The sequence below is a fragment of the Rhododendron vialii genome, chromosome 13a (assembly GCF_030253575.1).
Source record: "Rhododendron vialii isolate Sample 1 chromosome 13a, ASM3025357v1".
Lineage (NCBI taxonomy): Eukaryota > Viridiplantae > Streptophyta > Magnoliopsida > Ericales > Ericaceae > Rhododendron > Rhododendron vialii.
Window position 1 is genome coordinate 1,575,256 of NC_080569.1, and position 12,442 is coordinate 1,587,697.

At 38.8% G+C, this 12,442-nt stretch overlaps 2 protein-coding genes across 3 annotated transcripts; both read right to left on the reverse strand.

The window, feature by feature from the left end:
- Window positions 1–1,583: 1,583 nt before the first annotated feature.
- LOC131315119 (uncharacterized) lies at window positions 1,584–3,992 on the reverse strand. The gene is made up of 2 exons (XM_058344192.1): window positions 3,840–3,992; window positions 1,584–2,546 (listed from the first exon to the last, which is right to left on the reverse strand). The coding sequence occupies exons 1-2, from the start codon at window positions 3,888–3,890 to the stop codon at window positions 2,004–2,006; spliced, it is 594 nt and encodes a 197-aa protein (XP_058200175.1). The 5' UTR covers window positions 3,891–3,992; the 3' UTR covers window positions 1,584–2,003.
- A 1,558-nt stretch (window positions 3,993–5,550) lies between these two features.
- LOC131315122 (uncharacterized) lies at window positions 5,551–12,431 on the reverse strand. 2 transcript variants are annotated; one of them, XM_058344197.1, is made up of 2 exons: window positions 10,765–12,431; window positions 5,551–9,916 (listed from the first exon to the last, which is right to left on the reverse strand). In XM_058344197.1, exon 2 carries the CDS (start codon window positions 7,093–7,095, stop codon window positions 5,896–5,898), a length of 1,200 nt encoding a protein of 399 aa, XP_058200180.1. In that variant the 5' UTR covers window positions 7,096–9,916; window positions 10,765–12,431; the 3' UTR covers window positions 5,551–5,895. The 2 variants fall into 2 exon arrangements, 1 of the variants encoding a protein (XP_058200180.1); XR_009196608.1 differs by having other exon boundaries at window positions 9,660–9,916; window positions 10,765–12,095.
- Between the last annotated feature and the right edge of the window lie 11 nt (window positions 12,432–12,442).

Below are 12,442 nucleotides of genomic sequence, written 5' to 3' on the forward strand. Positions count from 1 at the left end.
TACATTTGATTGACCCGAAATGTTGTGTCGATTTGGCCGCATAGGGCGGGGACGTCCAAGAAAGCTTGATAGGATCTCTAGATTCACAGAACTCATGTCAATCATTTGAAGCCCTTCGGATAATATCGAATCTGCTGGAAAAAGCTTCATTCCTAGCTTTCCAGACGATCATTCGTGTGCTCGGCAGCTCTAGGGAAAATTTAAGCACCACCAGCAAATGGGAGGTGCAATAGAACTGAACAGCTGCATCATTACTATTTCTCTTGCAATCCCGTTAACTAGAGGTGGCAATTCAACCCTTTTTTTTTTGGTAAATTAGCTTGAAATTAAAAAAGGTTAACCGAATGTACAGTCTACAAAGGACATACATCAGGAGAAAAATAAAAGGGAAGAAAAAAAGAAGACTGAAAAAATTTCAGTAACCCATGCACAATCCGGATGGAAAGTAAAACAAAATTTCATATGTTTGATATCTTACCCCCGTTGCACTAACCATCTATGAGGAAAGATAGTACAACGGGTATGAAACCTATGAAGTGATACGAGTAGTAATTAATACATGAAACCTGACTATTACCCTGGCACATCCCGCCAAGCTAAGAAATGAAATAAAGAGTTACGATCAGAAACGACCATGTAATAAATCTTCACTGAGAACTAATGGGTTGGTATGGGTATTTATATGGGTTTAGATGTGTTAGAAATATATTCAATATGGGTTGAAAGTAAAAGACCCAAGTGCTTCACGTATACTTCCATTTACCAAATGACGCATTCTCAGCTTCTCCTCTCGCTTCTTTCTCTATCTCTATGTAACAGTGTGAGTTTGCTTTTACAAGCTAGGTTGTTGCTATGACCAGTTTAGTTTGTTCTACTTCCAGGTTCCTACGTGTGCCGACATAACAAGTACAAAATTATCCTATATTCATGGTAGTGGTGGGAGCAACAATTGACATGGAAATAGTCCTAATGCTTTGGCGTTATTGAACAAGAAACTCATAAAATTCCTTTTGGATGGCAATTGAATTGAATTAGAGATATATTTTTTCACCGAGGCTCGTTCACGGAGCGGCGCAAATGCACATACAATTCCAAATACAAATTACAATTTCTTCCAAATTTCAATCTCCAAAACACGACCCATGAATTGTGCATGCTTTCTCATATGTCAAAATATTTGGGTGAAAGTAAAAAAAAAAAAAAAAATTACTTTTCTGATTCCTCTCGTCAAGACGATCTATAAGGGTAAAAAGTTTCTCGCAAAATGAAACAATGCGAAAAAAAATTGAATTAGGACAAAACGGAAAAGGGGAGAAAATGGAAACGGGTCGGGGGAAAAGGGGAAGGGAAAGAAGGAAAGGAAAAAAGGAAGGGGAAAAGGAAAAAGAAAAAAAAGGGAAGGAAAACGGGTTGGGTCGGGCGGGTTTGGGTTTGACTTGACCAATATCCGACCCAACTCATTTCAACCCGTTTATAATTTGACCCGTATTTAACCCGTCCATATTTAACCCACGACCCGTTTCAACATGCCCAAACCCGCTCATTTGCCACATCTACCGTTAACTAAGGTCTTTCAAAGAAAACCAAAAACTAAGAGAAAATTGTGGACAGAAAGGCAGGGAGCTGCAGCTATCCAATGGGAAAAATGTGCTCCTAATCCACTAATAAGTTGACTGTTGAAACACACGGTCCTTGTGATTGCACCAACCTCTGGAAAGAAACAAATGCACGTTCAAAACATGTTTCAATGACTGCCAAACCCAAATTGATGTTTTATCAGCATAACAAATGCAAGAGGAGGTCCATAATTCTCATTTTAAAATTCAAGAGTGCATATTTTAATACTAAAAGCAGAGAAAAAAGATTACCAGAGAGTCCGATTAGGTCTGTCTAAATCTCCTATGTTAATCCTACGAACGAGAAAAATTTCAGAAAGGCCAGCAACGCCCAGTTTAAAAGATCGAAATGGAATAAAAATCGATCAGCCTTGCCAAGTTGAGATGCTACGATAGTTTCCTCAGACATGTCTCATAATCGATGGCCAGTTCAGCAGGGCTCACTTTACCTGTAAAAACGTCCAACAACTGGGGAACTTCTTCAGCATACTTGGTGACATACCTATCTAAGAAGTATTTGTCGTTCCTAATTAGAACACTGGAAAGGCACACATCTTTCGAAATTAAGCCTTTTAAGATAAGAACTTTCAGAATTGTACACCTTGGGATAATCCTCCTTTTCACACTATATCCAAGGACACATGGAACTTTTGCAATTGCAACTGGCTTCCAACCCATCTCGTTGACCAGAAAATCCATCGCGCTCGTTATTTTCTTCTCAGATAGACTCATACAAAGAGGGAACTTTTTCAATGCTAGTTGAAGATCATCCTCAGGCCAACCACACTTCCTAAAAACTTCCATTTTATGCTCCCAAGCTGAGTTACTAAGTCCAAGCATCATTGTCAAGATCGGTACAATCGCTTTTTCCCAAGGCTTAGGTTCCATTTCTACAACCTTCTTCAGTGTCTCATCAAACTTCTGGGAACTCTGTAGTAGCACAGTCGGATGATGAGTGAACAAGGATGACAAACTAGAAGCAGGAACATTGAGTCCTCTCAAAGTCGCAACTTTGGGAACAATATACTTTTCCAAATTTGTACAGAACAAACGAGGTGAGTGCTTGAAAGATCTTCCTATTTGGTTATCATCCAGAAGGATTGCACTTTTCAGATAATTGTAAACAGGGATAATCTGGTTGTTGAGGCTATGATCCAAGACATTTGGGTATGAAGAAATGATATTTGCAAGGTCAGCTGTTGGAATGCCTATGGACTGGAAAAATTCAAGTTTTGGCAAAAGGATGTGTTTGGGATCATATGAAAGTAAAAACGGGCGTATTCTGACAAGTTTGGAGATGTGGGTATCGGTGAAACCGTGATTTCGCAGAAGGGCGATGACAGAATCTGGTTTCTCTGCTGATCGAAAATTTGACCTTTTGGGATACATGAAGAGCAGTTTCAGTTTCTTGGGACAACCCATATGAGGAAATGAGATACGTAACTGTGAAAGATTGTTCATCAGCTTTGCTTCTCTTTGATGAGAATGATTTCACCGAATTAGTAATAGATGATCTAAGCAGTGTTTGGGGTGAGTGAGTGAGTCACGTGAAGCCGAACCATTTCTCAGCAAAACTAGCTGTATTTCTGCACAACATTTGGTTGCTATAGGAAAATATTGAAGAAAGACAGCTTACTGTGCTCAATACTTTGTTTTGTGACTCTTCCCTTCGTTTCCCCCAATATCCAAACCCACCCTTTGTCTGTTGTGCGTGCGAGAGGGAGAGAGAAATCAAGAAAAGGTAGTGAATAATAAACTTGTGAGTTAGGGTTTGGGTTGATGTTTGAGTCACCAATGAAAAATTGGGGTTTGGATCCCCTCAAGTGTGCTACAAGCCAGTATCATCCATTGTGTGGTTGGAATTTACTCAATTTATCAACTTTCATATCTATGGCTACACTTCTGCCACATGGACCAATTCATTCAATTTTTACTTTCCGTTTTTTTTGTTTTTTATCATCTATTGTGCGTTGGGACTGACCCGATAAAAAAGAAGGACCCGCCATATTAAGTTTTCAGGTACAAGAGGAAAATCAAAAACAAAGAAAAAGGAAAATAAAAATTGGATGAGCTGGTGCATGAGGCAAAAGTATAGCCGTAGATATGAAAGTGGATGGATTGAGTCAATCTCAACTACACAATGGATGTTACTGGCTTGTAGCACACTGGAGGGGAGCCGAACCCGAACAATTACAGTAGAACTCAAAGCCAGAAAAATCAGACCTTGTTCTGAGAGCAAATAGCAGCGGAAAGGCCCTCAATAGATTGCGCCATTGTGGAGATGGTTGATAAACCCCATTATATCTCGCACAACCTGTCTTCGAAGACTGAGAGCATCTCCAGCCTTTAGGAATGGCAATTTCGGCCGATCTGACCCAACCCGATCCGTTTCCCGCCCCAAATGGATAGGAGATTCGGGGATTATTTGGAGATCGGGTAGGGTATGGGGATAATTTTTTTTAAAAAAAGTGGGAAACGGGTAGGGAGTGGATATGAGTTAGTCCCGCCCCATCCCCGCCCCAAATCCCCGTTATATATAATATATATATATATATATATATATATATATATATATATATATATACACACACACACACACACACACACACAAGAATTAAAAAGTTAGGCTTTCATTTATTTACGCGATTGCCACTAGCATACTATATATATACATAAGTTAGGGTTCCCAGAGACTTACGTCTTCTTCATCCAGTTCCAGTCTACTCCTCTCTACTCTAGTAAACTCTCTCTCTCTCCTGACTCACAGTCTTTGAGTCTCTCACACTATCTCACACACACACACTGACGCACACAAGTTCCAGTCTACTGATGCTCTTGTTTCTACTGTATAGGCACTTCAAGTTTCAAGTTTGGTAACTGCATATGCTGAGAATCGATTGTTTGTGCTCCGTTTTTTAGAGTTCTCAATGCTCTTGTTTGTTTGAAACTGTTTTCATTTCAATTTGATTTGTAATGCACTATGACAGTAACTATGTGACTGTTTTAATTTAAATTTGGTTTGTAATGGCACTATGGCAGCAACTGTAGCTGTTTTCCTTGGCATTTGGTTTGTAATGGCAGCCTAGATTGTCTTTTATTTTTTTTTGAATTTGGTTTCATGGTTTATATTTTGTAATAGTGGGTGACTTTTTTTTTTTTTTAAGTTTTGGAATCTTTGGATCCCCTGCAGGGATTCCCGTTCTCCGTTTGGGGCGGGGATGGAGGATAAAAATAAATGGCGGGATTTGGGTTTGGGGATAGTGGTATCCACCCCCGACCCTCCCAATTGCCATCACTAGCCTTGCACAAAATTTTGGTGGGTTAAAGTCCAGTCCTCCAGTATTTCTTACCTCCAGTCCGGTCCAGTTTTGGGCCTTTGTGGACCCTTCCGAGCCTACAACAATGATCGGAATTGTTCATTTTGTAAAGATCGTTGAGAATAGTAAAACACGCAAAAAAATTAGCTTGATTGAACAACGATAGGTACATGAACGAAACAGATTTTTACAATTCCAAATACACAAAATAATCACAGATCAGGTATTTCTCTTGTACACAGGCAACACTTGATGGCAATCAAAATATGGAAAAAATGTTTTCGATTATGGAATTGAAAACTCGCCCATGAACAACTTTTTTATCTTTCCCAAAATAGGGGTCTATACACCCTACAATAACATGCATGAGGTACTATTTAAACATTGGCAGATAAAAGGGGGAAAAAATGGTTCGACAATGCCCATTGAATTCTCAAAAGTTGACCGGGGCTTAAACTCCAGTTAAAGAGATGTAAGAAATGAGGGTCCTAGTCCTATAAAGACGTTCAATCCACCTTTCAATTTTTGTTTAGACCATCTTTTTTGCTGGTTAGAGGTTGCAAGTCATTGGGTGTACATATAAAATCAGATGGATAAATACAAGTGCTATTGCCGTCTACTTTCAACCTATCAACGAGGCATCATCCAGCAATTGACAGGAAATATAATACTAGAATTTAACTCAACATATTCAAAAGAGTCCAAAAACACTCTCAAAACAACCCTGTTGGATTTGTTAGAGAGTAGAGACCTTCCAACAAAGAAGCTCATGAGCTCTCAAATATCTTAGAATGATACCAGTTTCTTTGATGAGTATAACCTCAGAACCTGATGGTAGCCAGCTTGAGCAATCTACGGATCGCATTAAGAATTTGCTCATGTCAAGGGAAGGTCATATGCTCGAAGAGCCAAAAGTATCAGATGGACGTATACAAATGGCTTCAACACGTGAAGTTGCAATGCTAAGATAGTTTCCTCGCACACTTTTCCTCAGATTCGCAACCTAGTTCAGCAAGGCTCATTTTTCCACTGAAAACATCCAACAACTCAGGAACATCTTCCTCATACTTGGTGACAAACTTATCAAGGAAGTACTTGTCATCTCCAATTAAAAAAGTGGCGAGGCTCACATCTTTCTTCATTAAGCCTTTCGATATAAGAACTTTGATAACTAAACACCTTGGAATAGTCCTCGTTTTCACACTACAAGAGAGAACTCTTGGAACTTTGGCAATTGCAGCTGGCTTCCAACCCATCTCGTTGACAAGGAAATCCATCGAGCTCATTATTTTCTCCTCAGATAGACCCATGAAAACTGGTTCCTTTCGGAATGCTTCTCGAAGATCATTCTCGGACCAACCGTACTTCCTAAAAACTTCCCTTTTACGCTCCAGAGTTGATTTACTAAATCCCAACATCATTTTCAGTACAAGGACAAACTTTGTTTCCGTTGGATGGAATCCCATTTCTACAACGTCCTTCACAGCCTCATCAAACTTCTTGCAACTTTGAAGTAGCACACCAGGATGATAAGTCACCAACATTGACATTTTGGAAGCAGGAGCACCTAGTTCTCTCAAAGCTGAAACTTTGGGAACAATTTTGTTTCCTAAATTTACAGAAAAAAACCGTGGCATGGCCTTCAAAATTTGTCTTACTTGCTTATCATCTAGAAAGATTACACTCTTCAGATAATTGTAAACAGGGATAATCTGGTTTCTTAGGCTACTTTTCAAGAGAGTTGGGTATGAAGAGAAGATATTACCAAGGTCAGCTGTTTGAATCCCTATGGACTGGAAAAATTCAAGTTTGGGCAAAAGGGTGTTTTTGGGATCGGCCAAAAGCAAGTCAGGGCGCGACTTTGAGAGTTTGTAAATATGGCTATCAATGAAGCCATGATTTCTCAGGAGAGTGAGGACCGAATCCGGCTGCTCTGCGGATCGAAATTTCACCTTTCGGGATGCATTGAGAGCAGTTCCAGGGGATAACCCACATGAGGAAATGAGATATGAAACAGTGAAAGATTGTGCATCTGTTGTAAGTGTCTTCCATGAGAAGGATTTCGCAAAGAATGTAATCTGAGATACAGGGAGTGAATCGGGCAAGTTGCATAAAGCCCTTCCATTTGTGAGCAAAACTAGTGATAGTCTTCTGCACGACATTAGGGTTTTGGTGGGTGTTCGATTGAATTACTGAGAAAAACAGTTGAGGCACTAAAAAGAGGAAAAAGGTTGAACGAAGCTTATACCTAGATGCGTAGCAGTAGAAAAGCCCAACAAAGGATTGCAGATATCGTTGAATCCCCAGCCAGCCAGCCAGCCACAATCGCTCATCAACAGCCTAAACCCACAACTTCAATTGACCCTATTCTTTATGCCTTGTTCCTCTAAAAAAGTTTACCGGCTTTTGTGCTTTTTTTGTTTTCACCCAATTCATTTTTTTTTTTTTCGCGTTTTTAAATTTTTTTTAGTTTTACATCAAATTTTTATGAATTATTATTTGGTTTTATCTGAACGAAATGGAAAGGCTTTATCTTATAGTATATTTTCAGTAAATATTAGGGTAAAAGTAAACACTTTATGGGTTCTCCTCTCAAAAATATTCTCTCCAAAATTTTTGATTGTTTCATCATCCGTGTTTTTTCCGTTTTTGGTAATTTTTTTATCAGATTATTTATTTATTTATTTCATTTTTCGGAGGTATATAGTGTACCCCTATTTAGAAAATAAAAGAATTTGTTAAAATATTTAAAAAATAGACTAAAGACGAAAAAATATGCAAACCTATAGAATTTTTTTATCTCATAATTGACAATCAATTTTTTTTTTTTCATTTTTTCGATTGCTCTCTTCAAGGCGAATCAATAATTCACAAAAGTTTTGTACCAAAAAAGAAATTCATAAAAGTTTGGCACGAAACTAACCCCAAAAGCTCTTAAGAGAAGTAGCCACTGCGGAACAATTGCCAACTTCGCTAATTCATCCATCAAGGTGAAAATTCGTGCTTCTGATGGCAATAATTTGGTGAAGACCAGTTTTGCAGGTTGTAGGCAGTAAAAGTCAAGAATCTCTTCTCTTTTCTTTTCCTTTTTTTTTTGAACTGAGTCAGAGAATCTCTCGAGCCCTCACTTTGACACACGAATATGACCACATTACGCTAAGAAATCTGAAAAATTCTGCCAACACACTTAAACAACCAGTTTGAGCTTGTTAGAGACCTTCCGACAAACAAGCACGAGCCTTCAATATCATAGGATGTTGTTACTTTCTCTTCACAACAGTACAGCTTGAACAACTAATGGTAGCCAGCTGAAGAAATCAGAGGATTGCACTAAAAATTGCTTTGACACATGAAGTTCATACGGTGGAAGAACCTAAAGTATCAAATGGACCTATACGAATCGATAGTTGTCCGACACATGAAGTTGTTATGCCACATGTTCCTCAGATTCAAAGCCCCAGCTCAGCAAGTCTCCCTTTTCCATTGAAAACATGCAACAACTGGGGAATATCTTCCTCATACTTGGTGACAAACCTATCTGAGAAGCATTTCCGCTCCTGTAACAGTGGAACGACTCCAAACTTTTGAATTAAGCCTTTTGATATAAGAACTTTCATAACCAAACACCTTGGGACAGTCGCTTTCTTCCACACTATAAAGGAGAACTTTTCGAGCTCTTCCAAATGCAGCTGGCTTCCTACCCATCTTGTGCACAATGAAGTCCATCGTGCCTGTTATTTTCTTCTCAGAAAGCCACATAAAAAGAGGGACTTTATTGAATGCTAGTTGAAAGTCATCTTCAGACCAACCACACTTCGTGGAAACTTCCATTTTATGCTCCTAGGATGATTTATTAAGTCCAAACATCATGCCTAAGACCTGTACAAACGTCTTTTCAAAGGATTAACTCCCATTTATAAAACCTCTTTCACAATCATATCAAACTTCTTGGAATTCCATTGTAGCACAGACTGATTATGAGTCAACAAGACATGACAATGTGGAAGCGGGAACATTGGGTTCTCCCCAAGTTGCAATTTCGGGAACAAGTTTCTTTTCTAAACTTGTAGCGAACAAACGTGGCGAGTACTTCAAAGATCTTCCCACTTGCTTAAAATCTAGAAGAAACATATTATTCAGATAATTGTAAACAGGGACAACCGGACAAGCTTGTTGCTTAGGCTACATCTGAAGAGAGTTGGGTGTGAAGAAAGGATCTTCGCGAGGTCAGCAGTGGGAATATGCCCATGGACTCGAAAATTTCTAGTTTGGGCAGAAGAGTGTGTTTAGGATCAGCTAAAAGTAAATCTGGGCGTGCCCTGATGAGTTTGGGGACATGGGTATCGGTGAAGCCATGATTTCTGAAAAGGGGGAGGACCGAATATGGTTGCTCTGCTGATCAAAAATTGACCTTTCGGGATGCACTGAGAAGATAACCAGTTTCAGGGGATAACCCACATGAGGAAATGAGATATGAAACTGTTGAAAGATTGTCCGTCTCTTGTGAGTGTCTCCAATGAGAAGGATTTCGTAAAGAATGCAATCTGAGATGTAGGGAGTAAATTGGGCGAGTCGCATAAAGTCATCGCACTTGTGAACAATACTAGTGATAATCTTTTGCGCGAATTTTACAAAGACATACACTAGTGGGTAAAGAGAGATTTGAAGGATTGAATTAGGGTTTTGGTGGATGTTTGAATTACTGACAAAACAGTTGAAGCACTATAGAGAAAAAAAGAGTTTAAGTCATCTGGATATAAAGAAGACTATAATTGTTTTCCAATAAAAAATGCACCATTTTGATGTCAATATCTAAGGTAGCTATTAGTTCACAAGAATGAAGATAGAATGGAATAAGCATACCTTTGAGATACTCGATCTATCTTCTTGTTCGTTAAACAACATAATTAACGTCATCAATCGTGCCATAATATGGTGAATGACTGCTCATTCCACTCCTTCCCCAAAATCAATACCAAAGAACTGAAAACCACACAAGAGCTTTTGTTGGCTATGGTAAAATGATGATAGCTTTCTAACTAAACTAAGAACACCATTTTAGAAAATCTTGGAAAACGCCTTGGTAGTGACCATGAATTCACACACAATAGGTCACCGTTCCCCACAAAAGAATGGCAGAAGAAATGAATGACGAAATTCCATACATTACAGGTAATGGTAGTCTGTCTAATTCTCTTATTAAATGACCATTTCAAAATTTCTACAATGTACAAAAATGATGACATATAATAGCAGCACAGTCCAGAAAAATTTGTCTAGGTTGTAGCAACCAAAATCTGTTAACCTCTGCCTGGAAAAATGATAATGTCGCAACTGTGATAACCCTTTTTTGTCCCTGTAATTCAAGAGGACCACATATCATGAAAATTTTGCGCCACTTTGAAGACACATCCAAGAAAAAAATACAAACTATTCACAAAGTGGTTCAACGACTCCCAATCTTTTCATCTTTGGATCGTAATTAAAAATGGAAAAACTGCACAGGAAAGTATTTCCAAATACAGATAAACTTATCCAATTTAAAATGTGCAATTTAAATACTGGTAGATAAAAAAGATAAAGGATCCCTATCAAGTCATTTGAAATTCTCACAAGCTTACCCTCGGAAATTTCCCACGTGGGCGCGAAAATTTCAATTCAATTAATATAAAGATTGAGAAATTGATTCACTAACCTCTTCTATATATTAGTATAATTTATAAGTCAAAACCTTTTGTGGTTCAAAAAGCTGAAGGCAGCACGAACAGTATTGCGTTTGCTAGTGAAATAAACACAAACAAGTACAAGAGCCAACAAAATTACTTCCTAACCTGTTATGTCTTCCTCTGCTGCGAAGGACTATAACACTACAGCCTGAACTGAAAGGTAGCTAGTTGAAGCGAATCCAGGATTCAATTATCAAATAGACTGATGAAATTGCTCAGATGTGTGAAGCTGAGATGCTACAACTGTTTCCTCCTGATTCCTTCTTAGATTCAAGGCCCAGTTCAGCAAGACCCACTTCTCCATTGAAAACATCCATCAACTGGGGAACATCTCTCACATACTTGGTGACAAACTTATCCAAGAAGAATTTGTCGTCCATTGTTAAAACAATGGAGAAGAACACACTTTTTCCTATCAAGCCTTTCAACATCAAAACTCTGACAACCAAAAACCTTGGGATGGTCCTCTTTTTCAGATTATAATTCAAAACCGACGGAACATTGGCAATTGCAGCTGGCTCCCAACCCATATCATTCACAAAGAAATCCATAGCGCTTATTATTTTCTCCTCAGATGTACCCATGCATTGAGGGCTCTTTTTGAATGCCAGTTGAAAGTCATCTTTAGACCATCCACAATTCCTAAAAACTTCAATTTTACGCTCCCATGTTGATTTACAAGTTCTAAGCATCATTTGTAGGACATAAACAAATGTTGTTTTCAAAGGATTGATTCCCAGTTTTACAACCTCCTTCGCAATATCGTCAAACCGGTTGCGATTTCCAATGAGCACATGCGGATAGCTCATCAATATAATGACCAAATTAGACCCAGAAACTTCAAGTTTTCTTAAAGTTGCAATTTTGGGAACAATATCCGTTTCTAAACCCGTACCGAATAACCTCGATGAGGACTTCAAAGCTCTTCTTACTTGCTTATCATCGAGAAGAATAACACTCTTTAGATAATTGCAAAGAGGAATAAGTTGGTTGTTTAGGCTACGCATCAAAAGAGCTGGGTTTGAACAAAGGATATTGGTAAGGTCAGCAGTTGGAAACCCCAAAGACTGAAAAAATTCAAGCTTGGGCAAAAGGGTGCGAATGGGATCAGATACAAGCACATCCGGGCGTGTTCTAACAAGTTTGGAGATATGGGAATCGGTGAAGCCGTGGTTTCTGAGAAGGGTGAGGACAGAATCTGGTTGGTCTGCAGATTGAAACTTCACCTTTCGGGATACACTTAGAGCAGTTTCAGGTGACAACCCACATGAGGAAATGAGATAAGAAACTATGAAAGATTTGTTATCTAGGTTTTGACTCTTTGATGAGAAAGATTTGATAAAGAATGCAATCTGAGGTTTAACAAGTATTTTGGACAAGTCACACAAAGCACTAGCATTTGGGACCAGAAGTAGCACTGCCGTTTTATGCGCCATTTGTTTATAGATCAAGAAATAGTATAGTGGAGGAGTAGAAGAGGGAGAGGTCAAAACAGAAAACAAACGAAATTTTGTTAGGGTTTAGGTTGTGCAGTGAACAGACTCAATTCGTGCATATAAATAAAAGATACAGAGATTTCACACAAGCCAAAGATGTTGTGGGAATACCTGTGTGTATGGCTGGAATACCATTGTAGAATTGATGGGTAAGATGGAGGGAGATTGCAGTGTCCGTGCCCTAGGTTGGGCAGTCTATACGAAGAGAAGAAGACGTGAATTTTTGGAGATCATAGAAAGGGCGTAATAGCCAGACACGCTTTTGTCGAAAGTAAGTAGTTAGCGTC

Bases quoted from the DNA above. Each gene is read 5' to 3' on its own strand.
- LOC131315119 (XM_058344192.1), bottom strand. From the start codon at position 3,890: ATGGCGCAATCTATTGAGGGCCTTTCCGCTGCTATTTGCTCTCAGAAC. The intron at 2,547-3,839 runs GTCTGATTTTTC...GTGCTACTACAG, and splicing joins CTATTTGCTCTCAGAACAAG to AGTTCCCAGAAGTTTGATGA.
- LOC131315122 (XM_058344197.1), bottom strand. From the start codon at position 7,095: ATGTCGTGCAGAAGACTATCACTAGTTTTGCTCACAAATGGAAGGGCT.